We start from the raw sequence: 19,231 nt of genomic DNA on the forward strand, positions 1-19,231 counted from the left end.
GCTCGCGCTCGCGCTCGCGCTCGCGCTCGCGCCCGCGCTCGCGCTCGCGCTCGCGCTCGCGCTCGCGCTCGCGCTCGCGCTCGAGCTCGCGCTCGCGCTCGCGCTCGCGCTCGCGCTCGCGCTAGCGCTCGCGCTAGCGCTCGCGCTCGCGCTCGCGCTCGCGCTCGCGCTCGCGCTCGCGATCGCGCTCGCGCTCGCGCTCGCGCTCGCGCTCGCGCTCGAGCTCGCGCTCGCGCTCGAGCTCGCGCTCGCGCTCGCGCTCGCGCTCGCGCTCGCGCTCGAGCTCGCGCTCGCGCTCGCGCTCGCGCTCGCGCTCGAGCTCGCGCTCGCGCTCGCGCTCGCGATCGCGCTCGCGCTCGCGCTCGCGCTCGCGCTCGCGCTCGCGCTCGCGCTCGCGCCTCGCGCTCGCGCTCGCGCTCGCGCTCGCGCTCGCGCTCGCGCTCGCGCTCGCGCTCGCGCTCGCGCTCGCGCTCGCGCTCGCGCTCGCGCTCGCGCTCGCGCTCGCGCTCGCGCTCGCGCTCCGCTCGCGCTCGCGCTCGCGCTCGCGCTCGCGCTCGCGCTCGCGCTCGCGCTCGCGCTCGCGCTCGCGCTCGCGCTCGCGCTCGCGCTCGCGCTCGCGCTCGCGCTCGCGCTCGCGCTCGCGCTCGCGCTCGCGCTCGCGCTCGCGCTCGCGCTCGCGCTCGCGCTCGCGCTCGCGCTAGCGCTCGCGCTCGCGCTCGCGCTCGCGCTCGCGCTCGCGCTCGCGCTCGAGCTAGAGATCGAGCTAGAGATAGAGAGATAGAGAGACTAGGGCTGTACGTGAGTAGCACAGCTAATAGTGGCGCTCAATTTGAAATGTTGATTATGCTGATGACACAGCAACAACAACAACAGCAGCAGAAATTGTCTAGCTAGAAATGCCGAGCACATTGTTAGCCACACTTCATTGAGAATGCTAATCGCACTCATTACACAAAATATGCATGTAATAATAGCTAAATCAGCAGCGCCAGCGAATGGGATACTGAGAGCAGCTCAGATGCGAGAGGTCAACTTCTTTTGCCTCATGCACAGCAGAAAAATGGGAAATGTGAACCGAATTGGCCGCAAAACTCACTTTGAGTTGCATAAATGAGGGATTTCAATGTCGATTTAGTCCATAAGCTATTTAAGACCTGTGCCTATAATAATTTAATGTGATACCAGATCTATATTATTCGAATTATTATTTGTAACAAACCAAATGTCATCAATATGTAAATCTGCTTTCAGACTTGTTCTCAGTTAAAAGGAAGTTGTTTTGAAATACGCTGCATATTTCATCTTGCATAAAAAAATCAGACATTCATATAAACATATAGTCGAGTCACGATAATTTGTTCATAGCTTCATAAAAAGTCACGATAAGTCGAAACAAATTCTATTCCCTTGAAAAAAAGTTCGTTCTCGATAATTCTCGATAAGTTAAATCTCTGTGTAGTTTGAAAAAAAAACCGATCCCTTTGCCATTTCGAGTTATCGGGACTCGACTGTACATCCTTGATATATACCTCATTGGAAAGGTAATTTAATTTTTAAATGTACAATTTATCATTTACACTTTTTTAATTTCAATTAATATTACATGGGAGTTTGAAGTCAAAGTTGAAAATAAAAAAACGAATATTAATGTTGTTCATTGTGTCTACTTGGATATGACTACAATCTGCACGTTTTTTCTACGGATTAAGGGGTAAATAGATATTAGAGCAACGTCCGACCGCTTTAGGTTTCATTTCTTCTTTCCTTCAGCGCTCGCCCTCTTACAACTCCAATTTAAAATTCAGATCCCATAAAAGTGATTCAATAATTCAATTATCTTTAATCTGTGGCCTTGAGTTTTCCCTAGACCTATTCCGCGTCCTATTCAGATCAACATTCATATACTAGATGCGAGTGTCTCTAATACTTAGTCCAAGGCTAATGGATCTGTGTTTGCTGACTGTTTTCTTAATGCATTGCAAATGAGTTTTCCTGAAGGAAAATATCTGCTTCGCCGGCTGATTACCAATTAGCCAATCAGTAAAAAGTCTTTTATGCATATAGATCAAGCTGGATGAAACTTTGACCGCCAAAGCGGCGATTCATCAAATATTAAGCGTTGCAAGTTGCATGAATAAATGCTATGCCCAAAGCGGGGCGGCGCGACGTTTCATGGCCTACAATAAAAACGGCACCAGCAGCAGCAACAGCAGCAACAACAACTACAACAACAACAACAACAATATAACGGCTCATACATTGTTGCTGTTGGGGTCGTGCCTCTTTGACTGGCATGCCGCGAGCGCCGCCTAATGAGCGCTCATAATGAGCGGCGACGCAAAGAGAGGGGAGAGGGTAGAGGGGGCCAAAGGTTGAGAGGATGTCGGCTGGAAGGTTGCGGGCCAAGCCCTGGCGGGCGACTGGGGGGTGACTGGGGCGGGAGAGCTGTCATGACTGCTGAATGACTGGCACTGGCACTGGCACTGGGACTGGGACTGGGACAGGCGCTGGCACTGCCACTGGGGGCCCACTGTACGACTGGGTGGCGCTCATTGTTGCGCTGCTAACGGAAGTTGTCAGCCGCCGTTGACGAAAAATCGAATTTTTCGCTTTCTCAATTTTCGTCTCTGTTCGTGTCTTTGCAATGCATTTAATATGAAAAGACAACAGGCGAGGATAGGAACAGGTCAGGACAAGCGAAAGCGAAGCCTTGCGCTGTCAACCAAGCAGCCTCTGAGGCAGCCAGTCAGGCACGCAAGGACAATGCCCAAGCGAGCGTCTTAAACGCTGTCAACGTTGGCTTTTTGCTTCAAGTGCCAGGGCGAGCACGTCGAGCAGGAGTGGGGATGGGAATGGAGATGGGAGCGGGAGCGGGAGTGGGTGTGGAAATGGGAAGGGGAAGGGGCTGACGAACGAGGACATGAACGTGAACGTGAACGTGAGCAGGCAACGGGAATAAGAAGGGGAACGGGAATGACAATGCGAACAAGAATGAGCTGGAAGATGAGCTCAAGAATGGGAATAGCAACTAGGAACAGAGGCAAGGTAAGGTAAGCTAAGGCAAGGTAGGGTGCCCCCGGGCACAGTTGCCTGTGCTGGCGTCTCGCTCGCCGAGCCTGCCCTCTGCGATATTTTTCTTTTTAGGCAACGGCTGCTTAAATTGACACTTGGCATCTTTTGTTGCATCAGAAACGTGTCGTCGTAGCTCGCATCATGCCACCTGCCTAGCTGGCTGCCTAGCTGGCTGGCTGGCTGGCTGCAGGCCACTGTGGGGCTTCCTTTAAATATTTGACAGCTCGTGGAGGGCCGGTGCTTTGGCAGCATTGACTGGGCTGGCAGCGGGGTCGCGTTTTCCGACGACAACGCCACGTTGCATGCATGACATTTTCCCAAATTACTTCCGAAATGCTTTTCACGCCTCCAATGCTCATTTCACAGCAGCTGCCCAGGAGGAGGGGGCAACTTTAAACGCTCTGGCGATAATTAAATTGTAAAACTGTCTGGCAACGCTGGCAGTTGATCGATTCTTTGAGCTGCAATTAAGATCACATTAAGAGCGTTCAAGCTCGATTGCCGTGCGCCGCCCCCTGCTCACTATTTGCCCCGCCCCCATTCGACTCGCAAATCTTGTGCAAATGATGTGAAATATCCAGCCAAATGAACATTTGATGCGGCTCAGCAGCCCGTCCCGGGCAGTCATTTTCATCTAGGCTATATCAAAGGACAATTAAGTCGGGGGCTTAGCGCACGCTCAGCCTCGAATTATAAATTAAATTATGCGTAACAATGGCTAAGGTGAGCTGACGGCCCGCATGTCACTGCCAAGCGGGCGGGGGCGGTTTTCGCTGGGGGCGGAGGGGGATTTTGGCCAAGAGGAAACCCGAGCACAAGCCCAAAAGCGCCTTTGAGCCACGTAAACAAATTGAAATTCACAAAATGTTTATGAGCCTGGAACAATTTTTCATTTTTTAATATATTTATTCTTATATTTTTAATTTGTTTTCTTCTTGTTTTTGTTTTCTTTACCCTCTTTCTCGCTTTGTCGTATATACTTTTGTTTTTGTTGTTGTTGTTGTTGTTGCTCTGTGCTGTCGCCAAACAATTCAATTTGTGCCCAAAAGAAACGCAAAACGCAAAATGATAATTAAAATGAATTTGCATAAGAAAATGTTGAACAACTAGACGAACAAAGCACAAGAGGGAGAGATTATTTGGCTCAAACGAATTCTGAAATACCCTTAGCCCTACTATCCCATCAGCGTGGAGTGAGGGCTATCCAGAAATTTACAATTCCAGAGACTAGTTTGCATAAGGAGGCAGCTTAGACAGCTAGACAGGTGGACAGATGAACAGGTGGACAGATGGACAGGTGGACAGGTGGACAAACAGACAGATAGACGAAGGCATCTCTGAAACGGATATTAGAACATTTATATATTCTGAATTTACTTATATACAATAGACATTTGACAACCCTTTGTAATTTTTTGGAAATATATTTTATTCTCACTTATAAATTGTACGTCAAGTTGAGTTCGCTCTCACAATTTCTCCGAATTTGTTGTACTTTATACACTTCACACTCAGCTCGACTTCAGTTCGCTCAATCCTGTTGATCTGCTTTATCCAGACCCGTCAAAGTGTAGCACAGTGTAGCCTAGGCAGGGAGGGTATCCAAGCCAAAGAGGATATCCAAAGCGAACCAAGTGATGCCCGAAAGCAGCTCATTTGAAATTTTCACAAACTTTTGCAGCAACAATACCCATAAAAGAAAATGGAAAGGAAAGGAAAGGAAGGCAAATGATTAAGCAGAAAGTTCTTGGAATGCTCTGTAAGAGACGAAGCGACAAATAGCTGAGGGGATGTGGCAGGTTTTGTGGCAGCTCTAGTTGTATCAGGTCGCCTGCAGGGTAAGGCAGGGTATTTGGCAGTCGACCATGATCAGTGTTTTGTTATTTTTTTGAATTTTATAGTGACCTTTTATGGGCAAATCTCGTTAATTCTTGTGAAATTTGTTCGTCTCGAACAACAATGAGTGAAATATTCTTAATGACAAACAACAATTATAAAGCACTAATTAATTTGATTTCTACTCATTTGCAGAGCTAGCAAAAAGTTGATAGCAGCAAAAGCCAGAAAGGGCCGGCAGAGAATGAAACAAAGGCCAGGGCAGCGGGCATCAACAGGAGAAGCAACAACAGCAGCAACAGCAACAACAGCAACAGCTGCAACAGCAACAGAGGCAACACTTGGCCAGGAAAAAGCGAAATCCCATTTAAAGAATTTTAATCGAATACTGCCAAGAAACAAATATATGTATTTACAAGATATATATACACGGAATAAATAAAACAAAAGAAGTCTAGTATATATAGTACATATATGTATATGTTGTAGTGACTTAATAGATATACATACAAACAAACAAACAAACCAACAAACAAACGAATATGCAACTAATTTAATTATATAAATTTATCGACGACAACTGAAAGCTAGAACAATGCACAATGGGCATAAACCCAGTAAATCGTTGAAAATTATGTGACAATGGAAAATGAGTTCTAATAAACATGTAAATAAATGCTGCCAAATAAACAACAACAACAACAACAACTGAAATGCATGTAACGCACAAAAACAACAACCAAATCGAGACAGAGAAGCTTGCAACAGAGAACAAATGCAACAACAACAACAACAACATCTGCAACAACAATAACAACAAATATAACAACAAACAACATTATTAACCAGCTCTGTTCACAACTGTAACAGCAGCAACAACAAGGTCGCTGCCACGCCCCAGAACGCCCTCGACACCAGCGCGCAGAGGGAAATGAGATGAAGTGGTTTCAAGTGACCATAGATATGATTCTTGTGCTTTCATTTATATCAAGTAAGTGCCGTATACTCGTATTTATTAACTCGCCCCTGTCCCCTGTCCCCTGTCCGGTCACCACGACCCCGACCCCGACCACGCCTCTGCATCATCTGTCGCCTCTTGACAATGGCAACAGTGAGAGCAAGCCTCGACCCAATACCAAAAATTCGACCCCCTCGAATGGCTCGAATGGCTCGAGTGCTAACGCAAACAAAGCCAAAGGCAAAGCACTCGAAGCACAACAAAAACAATCGCCTGACATTGCTCTGGAAACATTCTCGTTTCATTTCGGGGGCTGTCCAGCCAGCCACTCGAGTGATTCAAGTTGGGATCTTCACGGCCCAAGCGGGTCGCATAGGGGTACTCGCCAGCACTGGGCCTTTATGCCAGCCACCTGAGGCTGAACTACTAACCCACAAAGCAAGTGTTCACGGCCTACAGCTGTCGGGCGCATTCGACTGCCAAATACTCGCTCAAGATACGAAAATATTTCAAAAATCAATGGGAAATATATGTGGAACTAGAAATAGAAAGCGTTAACCAACCAGACTTGATTGATGTCAGAGAAATAAATATATTAAATTTACCAATTTGCAACGTGCTCATTGAGTACATCAAAAAATATTAGAAATTTAGGAGAGTATATATCTCAGAGTAATTGAGATAGAAGATTATATTTCTAACAGTACTTGAGATAGAAGAGTGTATATCTCATGGTAATTGAGATAGCAGAGTATATATGTATCTTATAGTACTTGGATAGAAGAGTATATATCTCATAGTTGTTGAGGAGAGTCTAGAGGAGTATATACAATATGTACATATGTATCTCATAGTCCTTGAGATAGAAGAATATTTGTCTCATTGAATTTTAGGTAGAAGAGTATATATCTCATAGTTGTTGAGAAGAGTACTAGAAGAGTACTAGAAGAGTATATGAATATCTCATAGCACTTAAGATATATACTCTTCCAAAATGCTCATATTTTTACCGCCTTTATATCTGTATTAGGCTAGCCAAAGGCACTTCATACTCATTTCATTTAGAGAACCCATACTAAACTGGTTTTCAGTTTGAATCAACTATTGTAACTACTCCCTGATTCAATGCTCTGGTGTCCCTTGTGCTAAGCAGTAGAGTATTATCCTTACAGGGCCAACTACAGAGCAAGATTGACATGGCAACGGCATTAGTCGACGATTACTATTTCCTCGCCTTTCTAATTTCTAATATGTCATTTACGAAGAATACTAGATTGATGGACCATACAAGTTTCTATTGACTTGCCATTTCAGCCATGTTTCTCATATCTCTTTTGAGGGGTTTGTGAAGTTTTAATTGCGATTTGGTAATTAGTGTTATATAGCTTATGATTTTGCATGCTCATTTTGTATTTGCATTCAGTCGAAGCCAGTGACGTAGCGAGAGGGGAGAATCGACTTCCCATTATCGACAACCTCGTTACGCCCCTGCTCGAAGCTAAAATCGTTATTTAATTGAATATGCGTTTATAAACTTACCGTTCGAGCTATAGACAATTCTATTCTGAGCCTTTTGTTTTTCTCTATAAAATATTTCCAAGTCTCATTTTTGGCTAATTTGATTGAGGAATGATTATTATGGAAGCTGCATTCTCGTTGATTATTTGATAGAAATGCCGATTAGTCGTTAATCATCATTCATCAGTTGAACGCAATTTGCTTATAAGTCGCGCATGGAAATATTATTGCAAGTACTCAATTGTCCCAAAGCTCTATACCTTTGCCGATTCATTACATATAGTTCTTAAATAGCATAATATTGCAATTTTTAAAGTCCAATTATCGATTATTATCGATAAAAACAAAGTGGGATGAGTTACGAAGAAATATGATAAACTCATATTGCGTATGATGTGCACGCACAGATAAGCATAGCTAGATCGACTCAACTCGTCGCTCTGATCAAGAATATACTTTAGGTTTCTACCACGCCTCCTTCTGCCTGTTACATACATTTTCACAATCCCAATTTCCCATTTTCAATGGGTTGACCACCTAGAAGATCCATAAGATCACATATCAAACATCTTCTCACACGCTTTGGCATCAAAACGCCATCAATAATACAAAGGAGAATAGGAAATGCCGGGGCGGAGAAAACAAATCTCCGGCGATGATAATCATTCTTTTATAAACATGAATGCGCATACGAGTGCCCGTTTCCCTTGGCTCCTGCCGATTGTTATTCGACGCACGCACACGCGCTTATTCACATATTATTTGGCACTTGAGATGGACGAACCAACCGATGGGCGACGGCGACGGCGAGGGCGAGGCGGTCCGAGCGGAGTGGATGCAGGGCATTGGCAGATTAGGAGACATGTTGTCTGGACGCATACGAAATGGAAAGTGCAAATGAAATCGAGTTTTGGGCGTTGGACGTGGCCAACTAACAGCCAAGAGCTAACAGCTAACAGCTGACAGCGCGCAGCGCGCAGCTCGCAGTTCGCAGTTCGCTGCTCGCCGAGCGCTGCCTGCAGCAGCAAGGACAATGCCAGCTAACAGCAGGATATATGGAGACAGACGACGGGCAGACACAAGCGACACGCCTCCGACTCGACTTTGGACAGAGTCCGACTCGGATTCGGAACCGTACTCGGACTCGGACTTGGACTCGGACTTGCACTCGGACTTGGTCGCCTTGCCAGCTTCAGTGTTTAGCAGCATCCATGAAATGAGGCCGCAGCTGTGGCAAGCTAACATTTTGTCTGCCTGCACAGACGGAAACTAGCACAAGGCAGCCACGCCCACGCCCACACACATACGCACACACACACGCACACATTGACCCCTTGCCTGCCCCGGCTCAGTTGTCGGACGACGCCTCCTACTCTGTGCGTGTCGTCGATTTGATTTTTTTTTTTCCTTTTTCGTTTTTCTTGTTTTCTTTTTTATGAGCGTCGCGTCGCCAAGGCCGGCATCGCAGTTGACACCGCAGGCGCTGCTGGCGTCGCTGCCAGCGTTGCGCTTAATGGCGCGGCAACATTTGTGGCTAGCTGCGAGAGGACAACTGAAACCGAATCTGCAACCGACACCAAACCCTAACCCAAAGCCCAGCCCCAGACCCGACAGACCCCAGCCCAAACCTACGACTCAAACTTAAACTGAAACACAAGCTGAAGCCCAGGCTGGAGCTGGACTGCAATTAAAGGCAATCCCTCGCCTTGAGGCCAGCCAAAAAGGAGCCGCACGACCTGAGGCTAACGCGAATTTATGTACGTGCGCCCGGCTTACGTCTGCCTGTTTGCTTGTTCTCGCATCGTAAATAAAAATGCAAAAGTCTTCATAAATCTTGAATATGTGCGTTTGCACTCGTGGTTATACCTCTTTGTTTCTTTTCTTTCGCCCGAAAGCGGAAAATGCAGTTGAATCGTTTCGCTGAATATAGAAAAAATATTATGAGTGAGGAAGGAAAAAAGAATAGAGAGTAGAACACAAGAGAAGTAATGTGAAGCGAAATGTAGGGAAAGAAAGTAAAAGTGGAGAAAGGAAAAGAAGATGCAAAAGGAAATACAGAAATAGAATACAAGAGAAGGGAAAGAAAGCAGCCAAAGATGAGGAAAGAAAAAGAGTAAAGAACATAAGGCAAGAAAAAAGAAGAAAGCTGAAGAAAGCAGACGGAACAACAATCACAGAGAAGGCAAGAAAAGACTATTGACGAGAGAAAGGTAACAGAAATAGAATGCATGAGAGAAGAAGGCAAACATATAGGAGAAGAGGAGGCCAGATCTTTTATATTTTATCCTCTCCTATGTGAAAGAAAAGAAAAAACAGATTATGGTCCTTGAATGTATAAGCGCCATGAAACACGTTGAAGTAGATCCTAGACTGAAAAAGATCGTAGATCTTAGATACAAAAATACTTGTATATCCAGAACCTATTGAAAATGGGAAATGAGGGTATATTGGATATGCTGAAATATATATTACATATATTTCAGGCAACAAGTAGTTATATTCCCAATCAGGGCGATGAGCTAGCCGCCCGCCTGACCTTAAATGTGAGCGCATCGATCTCAGAAAATATTAGTCTCGTGACTAGAAATATTTTTTGAAGATCCGTTTATTTCCTCATTGAAAATCAGTTATAAAATTATATCTCTCTTAGCTTTAGTGGTAGAGTGTCCAAATTTTCCAACTACATATATTCATGTGTACTTTAATATATAACATTTATTATATTTTGTATTTTAATATTTATTATATTTTATATACTGATCCCTGTCCATCCCTTTTACCCCCTATTCTCAAAAACGTGTTATTGAAAATGTACTAGAGACTTGTGCATTGGCAAATAAAGTGTATGAGTGTCAGTGTGTGTGAATGTGTGTGTGTGTGTGTGTGTGTGTGTGTGTGTGTGTGTGTGTGTGTGTGTGTGTGTGTGTGTGTGTGTGTGTGTGTGTGTGTGTGTGTGTGTGTGTGAGTGAGTGAGTGTGTGTGTGTGTGTGTGTCTTGTGCATGCCTAAAAGAAGCGGAGAACTAGAAGGTTTAAAGGAATCTCTTAGTCGAGCAGTCTCTACTTGAGTTTCCTGAATTGTTAGACTTAGTTTTACTTGACATAGCACATAGTGACTTAATTCTTAAGTTAGACTAAATCTTTGATTAAAATTTATTTCTAATAAATAAATAAATGTTTTACATAGTATTTACAGTACATTTGACCCTTATCTATTCAGAGTTTTCTATGCAGCTGAGTTCTTTCAGTCACAAACTTAAGGCTAGGTTAGGCTAGGCCCAGAGACTGTGGTTTGCAGTTATGCTCATTTTGCAATCCGGCTGTGCGTCAATCCTCCATCAATCAGTCCGTCAGTCAGCGAGTAGCGATGGGCACAGATTTACAGCTTATAGAGCTGACCGATTGATGAAATCGCCTCACTCTTAGTTTGAGAGCATATGTGTGAACAGAGCATTTGAGCACTTAGCATTCATGTTGATTTGTGTTGCTGTTGCTGTTGTTGTTGTTGTTGTTGTTGATGTTGTAGTTGGTTTCATATTAGCATTCGATGTGGTGCGCCTCACCCACTTTGGCACATTTGGTGAGCGAGGCTGGCGAACGAATTTCTTTCGATTTAAAAAGCCATAAATTCATGAAGCACATGAAAAGCTCTGCTCGGCTCCTTCTTCTTCTGCTTCCTCGCATCTTCGGGCTGGCAATCGAAATCTCAGCAGCAGCGCCCAAAGGCAGCCAACACAATTTTTCATGTCATCATTTCGGCTGGCCAGCAGACACCGCAGCAAACATAAATAAATAGCACTAAAGCACGCTATACATAGAGCGAGAGTAAGAGAGGCAGAGAGAGAGAGAGGGAGAGAGAGAGAGAGCGGGGTGACAGGGTGAGAGCAGGACGCATCAATAGCTGCTGCAAATGGCTGCTAATGCAGCAGCAACAACTGCAGCAATTTTTACAACGTCGCCGTCAGTTGCCACGCTCCAGTTTCCGCTTTGTGGCTATTAAACGAGCACACACACACACACACACACACGCACACAGAGAGAGAGCGAGTGTGAGAGACACACACACACATATACACCCATACAGCTGTTGGGAGTGCAGTTTCTAGGTGAGGAGATGCAAGTAACGCCCTTAACAGCATCAGCATCAGCATCAGCAGCCAGACGACAACTCAGAGCAATTTTCCACTGCCGCTGGCGACGTTTTTCTTCTTCGTTTTTTTTTTTTTTTTTCTTCGCTTTTTCTTTCTTTCAATGGCTACACTGCACAACAAGAGCTTCTTACTTATGCTTTGACATATCACAGACAAAAGTCAGTTGGAATTCAAAGCACACACTGAAGCGGAATTTAGATAAGAGCCAAAGATCAGAGACAGCTCCTTAGTGCAAAGACAACAACAAATTTGATTTCCTCAATACGGTTTGCCAAGTTAATTATTTGTAGGGAAGAAACACCCTTCCAGATCAATCATCAACAATCGGCTCATCATCATCTCTCCTACATTTGCCCAACTTTAGCCAGTTGAGAATTCTACGATGTCATTTGGTAAAGCAGATTCAAATCTCTCTTAGCACGCTTCCCTCTGCCACTGAGCACTTCCCATAGGCATCACTGAAATGTAATATGATATGTAATATGATCTATAATATGTATAAATGTATTTGAAGAACTTCCGTAGCTTGCCTTGGAAATAGTTAACTAATAGATGAGCTGGATAAATGTTTTGAAATAAAAGTCTGAAAATATTTTTTGATTTATTTCTTTTTTTTTTTTTTTTTTTTGAATAAATATATTTTTTTTTTGTTTAATAATTTATAATATATAAAATTAAAATTATAAAATTTTTTTTTATTTATTTATTATATTTTTTTTTTTGTTTTATTTCTATTTTTATTTATTTATTTATTTTTTTTTTTGTATTTACTATTGTTTTTTTAAATTTATTTAATTTTTTTTTTCCTAAATAATTTATGCCTAAAATTGGTTAATTTTTAATATTATACATTTTATTTTAAACAATTTATAATATCTAAAATGCACACAGACTTACCTTTAATAGGTATGAAATTAATTGGTTAATTTTGAAAATGAAATATGGAAATTATATTCATTTATTTTTTTCACATAATTCATAGTATTTAAAATGCATAAATAGGGAAGGGGTTTTCAGCCACAAAAATAGACCCAAGTTATATCAAGTAAATATATTGTCGAAGCTCAAATTTATTGCATTAAATTTTGTATTTTATTTTAAATCTTATATAATATTTTATATATATATTTTATTTTAATTGCAACAATACACCCAGAATATATAAAGAGATGATGAAGCTATCCAATAGCGAATTTCAAGTAAAGATTAAGTAAGATCCGTTCCCAACCTAAGAGAGTTGCAGAAGTTGAAAAATCTTGGATTGTTTTTTGCACCTAGTAATACGATTATTCCCCAAGACAGACTTCTCTGAATCCAAGATATGAATTCTAAGATCCTTCAGCATTTTCGCATTTATCCCTCCTGCCCATTGTAGTGTATGTTTGATTCGTATATACTCATTCATTCGCTGTCGCTGTATTTCATTTCTTCTCTGTGCATATGGGTGTGTGGGTGGAGTAGGGCAGGGTGGGTGACTGGCAGGCTGACTGTGGGTGGCCGTGGGGTATGGTGTAATTTGCGCACTCAGCTCCCCCTCGTCCATTTGTAATGCAATTGCCACGCCCTGCGGCTGCACTTACGTGGCGCTAATATAGAAAAGTGAAGTGCTACGACGACGCCACTTGCAAAATGGGGCGTGCCACAGACTCGAGCGGCGAAAAGCACCAGCAGCACGCCCACTTTTGTAGCACAGTGGCAGTGCGACAAATTCATTGCAGTCGCCGTCGCTGTCGCCGTCGCCGTCGCAGTCGCAGTCGCCGTCGCTGTTGCAGTCGAAGTCCAAGTCGAAGTCTGCAACGTCTGCAGCGTTGTCTTCATGGCCAACATCGATGTTGCTGTTGCTGTTGTTATTGTTGTAGCTGTAGCTGTTGCTATTGTTGTTGTTGTTGTTGTCATTGTCGTCTGCCCGCTTCAAGTGCAGCAAGTATCAGAATTTGGGTCGCTTGCGTCGCGACGCCGCAATTTTTGGCATGATTCATGAGCGCAGCAGCAGAAACACTAGAGGCAACTCACAAAAACTGAGCGAGAGCGGCAGAGGGAGAGGGAGAAGGAGGGTGGCAGCGTGGAAGCGTGGCAGAGCGAGAGAAAGAGCCAGATAGAAATAGAGATAAACGCACTTGCAACGTGCCACCTAACTTTATGGCACAACATGGCAATGCTCTAACCGCAATGCCCAACAATCGAAGCATTTGCGTTAACTTTACTATGTGCGCGCCATGAAGTGCCAAACGGGCGAATGGAGGGGAGCAAGCGCATTTTCGAGCGCTAAGTGGCCAACGATTTCTATTCGATGTATGTAGACTTCGAGATACGCAGCGATTTGGCTGTGTCTTGAGCTTGTCCTACCCTTACTTGTCTAGGAATCGTTTATTGATGGGTCTTATAAGACACATTAAAGACGCTTCATTCCTTTGCCTAAATCCCAAGAATCTCAAGATGCTTTAATACTGCGCCTAGATCTCAAGTACCGAACTTTAGCCTACTAAAAGAATATTTATTAGTTCTCCCAGAAGGGCAAGTATCCTAAGATTAGAGTATAAACACCTAGGGGAAGTATTTTGTTGGCACCCCTAGAACTTGAGGTTAGGGCGAACATCTAGAAGTATTTCAGACTCTAGCCTTAAAATACTAAAAGATGGTTCAACAGATCTCTTAGAATATTAAATATCTTAGACCCTAACCATGAATTTTACTTTGCCTGCTTTATGAAGGATCTCAGGAATGCGATATGAAGTAAACCTTAATGCTACTAAAAATCTTTTGCCTTAGTTAGCTCACTAATAATATATGTATAGGCTCCATCTCGTTGTGTATCTCACATCTCATTTAATCTTGTATTATTTATGCAACGCCTCAGTAAATCAAGACGAAAGAGCAGTTCTGCTCGTCACCTTTGCTATTATTAAGGGAAATGAATTAAAATTTCCACACGCAAAACTCGGGCTGGCAAGTTTCTAAGGGAAAGTGAAAATCGTCGACAAAGTCAATGCAAAAACTTTGCACAGCAGCAAGAGTCAAGAGCGGGGAGAGGGAGCTATTCGTGCATGCAACCACAAAGGGGATGGGGGTGGGGGTCATGAAACTCTCCCTCTCCTCCTGCTCTGCTGCTGCACTCGAAGCCTCTGCCCCACACTCCCCAATTGCCGGCCTACTTGTGTCATTGAAATGTGATCAGCGATGTCGTCGCTGTCGACTTTCACGGCCAAATTTGAATTGATGTTGCTGCCAGAGTGTGTGTGCGAGTGTGTGCGAGTGTGTGTGTGTGTGTGTGTGTGAGTGTGTGTGAGTGTGTGCAGTTGCATAAACTTTGCTTCAACATTTACCCGACTTAGTTTGTTAGCCAGCGAGCGCAAAAGCTATTGAAAACTTTTAGCGCTTAAGTACTCTGGCAACTCCCTCTCTGGCTCTCTTCATCTCCCTCTCCCACTCCCACTCTCACTCTTACTCTTTCGACTGCTCCTTCTCTTTGAATGCCACCACATTCTCGCACTCTCTTTAATAAACTTTTCAAATGCATGATTGATGATGTTGCTACAGCCTGCCACCTGCAGCCCCAGTTACAGCGCCCAGTCTCCTGCTCCCTGCTCCCTGCTCCTGCTCCTGCTCCTGCTCCCTGCCCACTGTTAGCTCTCTGACCTCTGTTGAAAAGTTTTGCGCCGTTTTGTAAACGCGAGTCGCGTACCACAGCCAGAGTTGCCAACACGCGCTAATTGTTGTTTGAAAATGCGCCAATGTAATTACACAAATGAAAATGCATTGAAACGAGTGTGTGTGTGCGTGTGTGGGCGTGTGTGAGCGAGCGAGAGAGAAAGATTCGATTCGATTTGTATGTTATTTACTGCCATGCGGCGGCCGCTTCTGCCGCGGCCAGATTGAATCGAGTCAAGTTGGAATGCACGAATGCTCTTTGATATAGAATAAGTGCCTGGGCACTCCTTTGGCCTCTGAGCCGCCAATGAGTCGGCCCGAACAGTGGCTGCTGAAAGTCATTAGACGGCCAGCCAATTGACCTCTGATATAGGTATGTGTGTACATACATAGATACATATATACACATATTGGCTTCGCCTAATTGCATAGTACATCCTCCTGGCAATTAGCCCCATAATCGAGGCTGACACTCGAACAAAGCTCGAGCAATTGGAGATTACTTAATTGCCCAGCTTCGCTTGTAGCGTCTTCTGTTTCCTATTTTTTTTTTTCGTTATCAATTTATTTATTTCCAGTCTTCCTGCTCGGTTCATTGCGACAACTCGTTCCTCTACTCCGCAATGATTTATTGCCGCCGAAGCTAGTAAATTATTATTATTTCAAAAATATTTTATTATAATTTATTACAGGCATAGGCATTCATCAAATTTTGCATATGTATTATTTACAAATCATATATATACGGCATATACTGTATTCGCTCCCCGCTCTGGAATATTCTCCATCATCATTACGATTACATTCATCAATTTCGAGTCAGCTTGAGCTATAAGTGAAACTTTGCTGATATTTTTGGCGGAGCTTGATATATCTCGGGTAAATCTAAAATATCATGGTATCAAGATATGAAACTTATGGCTTGGGTAATCTTGGGAAACTACTTAAATTTAGATACGTTTCCTTTAATATCATAATATAATATGATATTTCGACTTTATCGACTATATACGAATATTACCAATACATATATTATAATATTCTATTATTACGATATATTGTAATCTTGGCCCTTTTGAGCAGTTTGCCAACATGATAAGAATAAAACTTTGACTGCTATTAGAGATTAGAAAAAGTATCATTATCATTTGTTTAAGCCTCAGAGAATGGATGCTGCTGAACCTGATATCGTAGTATTCTTTAATGAGGATACTGACTGATATTTGGTTTGAATTTCCGAAACAGTATAGTCCACATATAATGCCCAATATACAATCCAATGAATAGCAACTAATAAATATAAATAATATCTATAATGTGATATATATATATATATCTTGTCAGCTGGCAAAGTCGTGGAAGTCACCCACTCAATTCAGTTCAACTTAACATCAGTATATAATGATAGTATGATATCATATACAACGTAACATGAACTAAGCCAAATATTAGATATCATAATTAAATTCATGTTTCCTCTTATTGAATAACAAATATTAAATATAATAATTACATTTAATTTTCCTATTATTGATTAACTACTATTCAATATCATACTTAAATTCTTTTTCCTCCTAGCATAAAATCATAGCAAATATATAATACTGATATATTAGGGCTATATTGGATCACGCTGCAGATGCTACCTAGTCAAGGGTCAGCATTGGTTAGGGTATTACTAATCTATCTCATTTTCTACGCGCGCGTGTTTGTGTGTGTGTGTGTGTGTGCGTGTGTGAAATTAGATTAGTTTTGTTTGTTTGGCCAGCGCAAATTACATTTGGAGTAACATTTTGAAAGCAATTGTGTTTTATTTCTGTGTATTTGGAATTCGGTATTTGGTATTTGGAATTTGGCATTTAGCATTTGGCTTTTGGCTTTAACTCGCATGCAACATTGTGCGCGAATTGTTGCATGTTTGCCAGCTGCAACTGCAGCGGCAACGGTAGTGGCAATGCAGCCAAACACTTTAACCGCCAGTGGCCCACTCGCTGGTCCGACTGCCATTTGGGCGGCTCGGCCTGGCATAAAATTAGGTTATGCGCCGCTTTGGGGTTGGGCTGGGGCTGTGGACTGTCGGCTGCGGGTGGTGGGGGGGTTGGCTGGAGGGCGACGGGGTGGCAGGCGCAGGACAACTGACGATGCGACGCGGCCAGTGCGTTTTGATAAATGAAGCTGTTGTCTGTTTTTGTCGCTGCCGCCTCCACTGGTCGGCCAAATGAGCCCGGGCGCCACGCCACGCCCACTGCCGGCGCAGCCATTTGGACAGTTTTAAGACCCGGCAATAGAATCGCAATGCCAGCGAGGAAGTATGACTAACCGCAAAAGGAAGACAGCTCTTGACAAAAAAAAATTAGAGAAACGAGGCAAAAAGAGACACGTTTCGCTACAGCAGTCGGCCATAAGCGACTGACGGATGCTCGCCCGCATGCCCACACAAATTAACAGCAAACTCTCAGCCTTGAAGAGCTGCCAGACAAGATTTTCCACTTTTCGATCATGGCAAAAAGTTGCCTCAATTGAAAAGTCAAATCGTCTGACAACAAATGCAAGAGCCAAATATACTCGACTTGCCTTCAAGAAGAGCGAAAATATACGATGCAGCCAGCAAGCGCTGCAGCGGAAATGACAAAAACAGTGACGGCGACTGCGACGGCGACAGCGACGCTGGCAGCGCTGCTTTTGAGTGCAACTGAAATTTGCATTTATCTTCAAGTTGAGTTTCCTTTTAGCTTGCACGCTGTCTGCTTATTTATTTAGTTTTTTTTCTTTTACTCAGCACACACACACACACACACACACACAGACAGAGCTCGCTCGCTCGCTGATTGCAGCTGAAATATGTGTTGACTGCTTTTAGGCTGGGCTTACGCCATTTGCGCCTAAGCACTGTGGCAAGTGTGTCGCCAGTTGCAAGTGTGCAAATGCAGCGAGTTGTCATGCCCTCGACACACGCCGCGCGTCCCGCTCCATGGTTGGATGCAATCCTGGCAGCATGCAGCATGCATTTTTCATGTTGCAACAACACGGCTGGCCGCCACCAAGCAGCACTTATGCACGGGGCACGGAGTCGACCATACGCGGAGCCGGCGGGCCAGGTATCCTGCGGCGCTGCACTCCAAGCGACTGCCAGGTCGCCCTTTGTTGTTTTAACCTATGCATAATTTGATGACAGCAGCAACAGCCACAGCCACAGAGCAGCAGCAGCAGCAGCAGCACTGTCCGCAAAATTATGAGCGAATCTTTGGCCAAAGCTAGCCAAACTTCAACCGAAACTCTAAATGGATTATAACAGTTGTGGAGCGCAGGGGTGGGAGCAGCTGGTCTTATTACTGCAGGTGCTGCGAGCAGACAGTTACATTACACAGCTTGGCCCTAACGTGGCGGTTTCTATAATTTAATTTAATTTAAGCTCTACTCATTTTGCGCCAAGCAGCAGCGGGCTCTTCCTTTCGCCAAAAATCCTTGCCAGGCATAGCCACAGGCTCCCCACTCCCCGCCCCACGCCCGCACAACTCGCAGCCAACAAATGCGGCTGACGCTGATGCTGGGGCTGCTGCACTCGTCGTCCCTTAGGGGCTCATGCATATTCAAGGAGCATTTCATGAACTCATAAGCACGCCACTCGCATCGCCAGCGCCGCCAGCACCGCCAGCACCTCCAGCACCACTGGCACCTGTTTCAAAATCACTTCACTAGCTCGACTTGCTCGAATTCAGCGTACCCTGTAGCTAGCTTCGATTTAGCTCGTTTTTAGTGCGTTTTTTTTCTCTTGTGGCAATTTATTCTTATTCTTATTGTGTATATTCTCTTTCGCCAAAGATGGCTATTCAATTTGGCCTCGTGCCTATCGATTTTTTTTTAAATAACTATCATCGTACATAAGTAAAGGCTTTAGAACAACTATCGTCACTATCGATGATTGTTAAATATCTCTACTCACTATCGATTGCTCTGCAGCTCTAATTGCATGAGCCCGTGACAAATATTGACTGATCAATTACTATCGACACTATCGGTTTCATCGTAATTAATGATAACTATCGTCGC

The 19,231-nt window shown here is 44.0% G+C and overlaps 1 protein-coding gene across 11 annotated transcripts in view; it reads left to right on the forward strand.

Annotated features, from left to right (window-relative positions):
- Nucleotides 1–19,231, forward strand: part of nAChRalpha3 (nicotinic Acetylcholine Receptor alpha3) — a 128,525-nt gene that overhangs the window by 49,762 nt on the left and 59,532 nt on the right. For 9 of the 11 annotated variants that reach the window (XM_089475641.1, XM_089475639.1, XM_089475640.1 and 6 more), the window contains one exon: nucleotides 5,104–5,899. In XM_089475641.1, coding sequence (XP_089331767.1) covers nucleotides 5,845–5,899 — 55 coding nt within the window. In that variant the 5' untranslated portion in view covers nucleotides 5,104–5,844. Of the gene's footprint in view, nucleotides 1–4,488; nucleotides 4,911–5,103; nucleotides 5,900–19,231 lie in introns of those variants that run through there. The other 2 variants (XM_018016942.2, XM_089475648.1) reach the window with 2 other exon arrangements.

The sequence above is a fragment of the Drosophila arizonae genome, chromosome X (genome assembly GCF_054131065.1).
Source record: "Drosophila arizonae isolate 15081-1271.41 chromosome X, UAZ_ARI_1.0, whole genome shotgun sequence".
In the NCBI taxonomy this organism is placed as follows: domain Eukaryota; kingdom Metazoa; phylum Arthropoda; class Insecta; order Diptera; family Drosophilidae; genus Drosophila; species Drosophila arizonae.